This window comes from Ixodes scapularis, unplaced genomic scaffold (genome assembly GCF_016920785.2).
Source record: "Ixodes scapularis isolate PalLabHiFi unplaced genomic scaffold, ASM1692078v2 PGA_scaffold6__148_contigs__length_123643588, whole genome shotgun sequence".
NCBI classification, from domain to species: domain Eukaryota; kingdom Metazoa; phylum Arthropoda; class Arachnida; order Ixodida; family Ixodidae; genus Ixodes; species Ixodes scapularis.
The window spans coordinates 31,018,436-31,021,888 of NW_024609881.1; the positions used below are offsets into that span (position 1 = coordinate 31,018,436).

Here is a 3,453-nt window from a genome sequence, read left to right on the forward strand (position 1 = left end):
GTACAACCCCCCCCCCCCCCCCCCGCAGTTGATCGAAGCGCCCAATCACGCTTCCTTAATGCACCCGCCCGTTTTTATAATTTAGACCCTCCCAAATAGGACAAACGAGCCGGTGCATTAGTGATAAACCAAGTTGTTTGTGTCACCCTTCTTTCGACAACATCACTATCATTGGGAAAGGAGCTTATAAGACAGTTGGGGAATTATTAGTCATATGAAATAAATAACTACACTTTGTTTCAGCTTCCGTCTGAGGACAGCCAAAGCTACGTGTGGCCGGAGCCATTCACACGCCGGCAATAGGTTACGCGATCTCGCCTGCACTTTTGTATCATTGCGCTGCGCCGCTGGTCGCCCGCACCGCCCGCGCTCGCCGAGTATTTCGTCTGCTACGGGTGTATCAATGGTACCGTCTGCTACAGGTCTAAAAAGTGCCCTTTCACGTTCTGAAATTTAATCACTGGATATGTCAGTGCGTAGGCTGGCCGCTGGCGTCTGTGTCCGAGCTTTCCACCTGTTCGAAATTTCGCTGTAGTTTCGAGATGTTGGTACACATTGTAAGGTGCCCGATGACCCGGCCGTTGATGTTTCCTAGTATTGTCTGGATATACCAGGGCTGGAGGCGCTGTCCTTTCCGCCAGGTTCTCGGGGTTCAATATGATCGGCAGGTTAAGAAGTGCCCTGATTCCGCCGCGTATCATTGAATGGTAGTGGACCGGACGCTTTTCTTGTTTACAACGCATTCGCGGTAGAGTCTCCTGCCGAATTTGAAAGTGGAGATTCATCACGATCTCTCGCTCCTGTCGCCCAAACGTGCCGTTTTGAAAGAACGCTTTGAAGCGACTCGGCGAGGAAGGCAGTGAAGCGCATGATTCGGCCATTACGGGAACGAAATCACACAGAAAAACCGAGCGCTGCAGCCGTGTTGCCAGTAGACGAACGTGTTTTCACCAAACCACATGAATTTACATATATTAATAAAAACATAAATTTCAGACATTTTATTCCTTTAGTTGGAAATCGTTCTCAGCAGTACACATCTGGAATATTGTACAATGCTTACGCACAAAACAGTTATTAAAAAAAAAAACTCTTGCGGGCTACATTGAGGTGCGCAAGAATGCTCTTCTCGAAGTTGCGAACCGTCCCTCAGCCTTTGGTTGCGCTCGGACGGAAGCTGAAACGAAGTATAGGAAGAAAACAACTGCGTAAGCCATACTTCTGTTTACTATCACAAAGAAATAGTCTGCTCGACAAGTGCTGACTTGATGAGTGTTTGGTTGTTTACTTTGTTGGGTGTTTTTCAATAAATATTTAGTGGTCAGTCAGAGCTCGTCCTGCTACGTCTTTCCCGTTTTCGTAGTTTTTCTCGCTTTTTAATATATTTCTTGTCACGAGACCAAATCGAATGCTCACGCAATGCTCGTGTCTACTATTTGAGCCAAATTTAATTATTGTTAACGTGGGGATCGTAAAGCTTGATGGGAAAATCCCGAGGATCGCGTTGTTGACAACGCCAACAATACAATCCCCACGACTTTGTCATCGAGCTTTATGAAGAAGAGACTAAAAGAAAACGACCCCTTTATCCTTGAAATCTAACCGCAGCAAACAAGCTTCATGGTCAGTGCAAGTATACTTGGGTTCCATAGGCCAGTATTGTTGAAAGCGAGAAACATTTATACCCAATATATCGTTGCAGGGCGCCTTTAAAGAAATGCCACCGCTTTTAAAACGGCGCACCAAACGACCACATATAATACAATAGTCGGACAGTTCAGCACCAATAACCTATATTCGGAACCAGTCTCTGCACGCGAAAGAAAGTGGACTGTATCCATAATCTCTTTCCCAGCGTGAGAGAACGCAAGAAGCGACGCATACGGCAAATTATCGTGGCCGCTTGCTCGGTTTTTACAGGTCAAAGTCCCATCGCTTTACTGGTACTCTTAAAACAAAAAAAAACAAAAAAAAGAATCTGAGTTGTGACAGAGCTGATAAGTCGACGTTCGCGGCGAGGGTGCCAAAGAGGTTGGTAACGTGCCCCTTATCGTCTCCGTGCTGATTGTGAGCCGGGTCTATGCGAAGAGCGAGCGAGACACATAGCCTCAGAGGTCCGCAGTTCCAGGATGCCGCCAACGTCTGTACCACTGTCCACGGAATTGATACCAGGTCTAGACTGGATGCCGTTATGTTTTGAGCATCCCCTTCCCCTCGATAAGCTGTGCCATGTTTGCGGAGTGTTGTGCAAGGAAACGGTCGTGCTGCCTTGTTCCCACACACTTTGCGACGTCTGCTTCGAGGGCAGCCTTGACCTGGGCTGCGTATGTCCACTGGACCGAGAGAACTTCGACAAGGATGCGGTGGACAAGCTGAAGTTGAGACCGGGACAGTTGCTGAAACTGAGCGTGTTTTGCTGGAATTCTGCACACGGCTGCAACTTCATCGGGCCCGTCTCCGAACTCTTGGATCACTATGAAAAAGAATGCCTTCACCATAGGGCTTCTTGTCCTAGGTGTCATCAGGACGTGCCGCGGCTGGGCCTTGTGCAGCACTGCGTGCTATGCTACGACCCCAAACAAGGAGGGGAAGCTCCGTTGCAAAGTGCGACACTGCAGGGAGCACAGTTACGTGAAGACTTGGAGAAGGCCAGTGCGGAAATTAAGCAGTCTATTGCTGAACTCAAGGACGGCTACTATGTGCTGCAGGCCAGTGTAAACACCGTCGCGGATGAAGTCAATCTTGGACACGCTGCAGCAAATCGAGCAGTTACTGAAGCCGTGTCCGGCCTCCTGCAACAGCTTCAGGAGACGCAGCCAGATATGACCAAACTGGGAAGAGAGTTATGTGGAACTTTCGAGAACGCCACAGCCGATATGAAGCAGTCCATCTCTGAGCTCAAAGATGGCTACTCTAGGTTGCACGCTAGCGTCAACGCAGTCTTGGATGAGCTCAAGCTTGAGCATTCAGTAGGAGATCAAGCAATGGTTGAAACCATGTCAAACCTCCTATCGCAGTTTCAGAAGATGCAGCCAGATGCCACCCATCGGCAAGGACAGCTACTTGAAGACTTGAGGAGGTCTTGTGCTGAGATCAAGCAGGCCATTGCTGATCTCAAAAACGAATTCTCTAGGCCGCAGACCAGTATCGGCGCATTCAAGTATGACGTGAAACTCGAGCACTCGTAAAAGAGGCAAGTAATGGCTGAAGAGGTCTGACATATAGTTTCCGCCTCTCAGGATGTGGCGTTTGGGTGTAAAAATGGCATATATTTTTTCTAATCTAAACACTGAGACAGGGAGAAGTAAATTAACGAAAGAGACATGTGAGTTGTTTTCTTTCTCCCTGTCTCAGGGTTTGGATGATGATGCTTTTAGCTAGCTCGAATGCATACTTTCGCTTCTTGCAGAGTTTCGACCGCGAAAGTCACTTGACTATACTCGAGGACAATTT

General features: G+C 48.1%; 1 protein-coding gene across 1 annotated transcript; it reads left to right on the forward strand.

Annotated features, from left to right (window-relative positions):
• Nucleotides 1-2,129: 2,129 nt before the first annotated feature.
• Nucleotides 2,130-3,188, forward strand: LOC120843678. Its single transcript, XM_040215103.1, has one exon. It carries the CDS (start codon nucleotides 2,130-2,132, stop codon nucleotides 3,186-3,188), a length of 1,059 nt encoding a protein of 352 aa, XP_040071037.1.
• The last annotated feature ends 265 nt before the right edge of the window (nucleotides 3,189-3,453 follow it).

What these genes read in the sequence shown, in the direction of transcription:
- LOC120843678 (XM_040215103.1), top strand. Translation starts at nt 2,130, where the DNA reads ATGCCGCCAACGTCTGTACCACTGTCCACGGAATTGATACCAGGTCTA.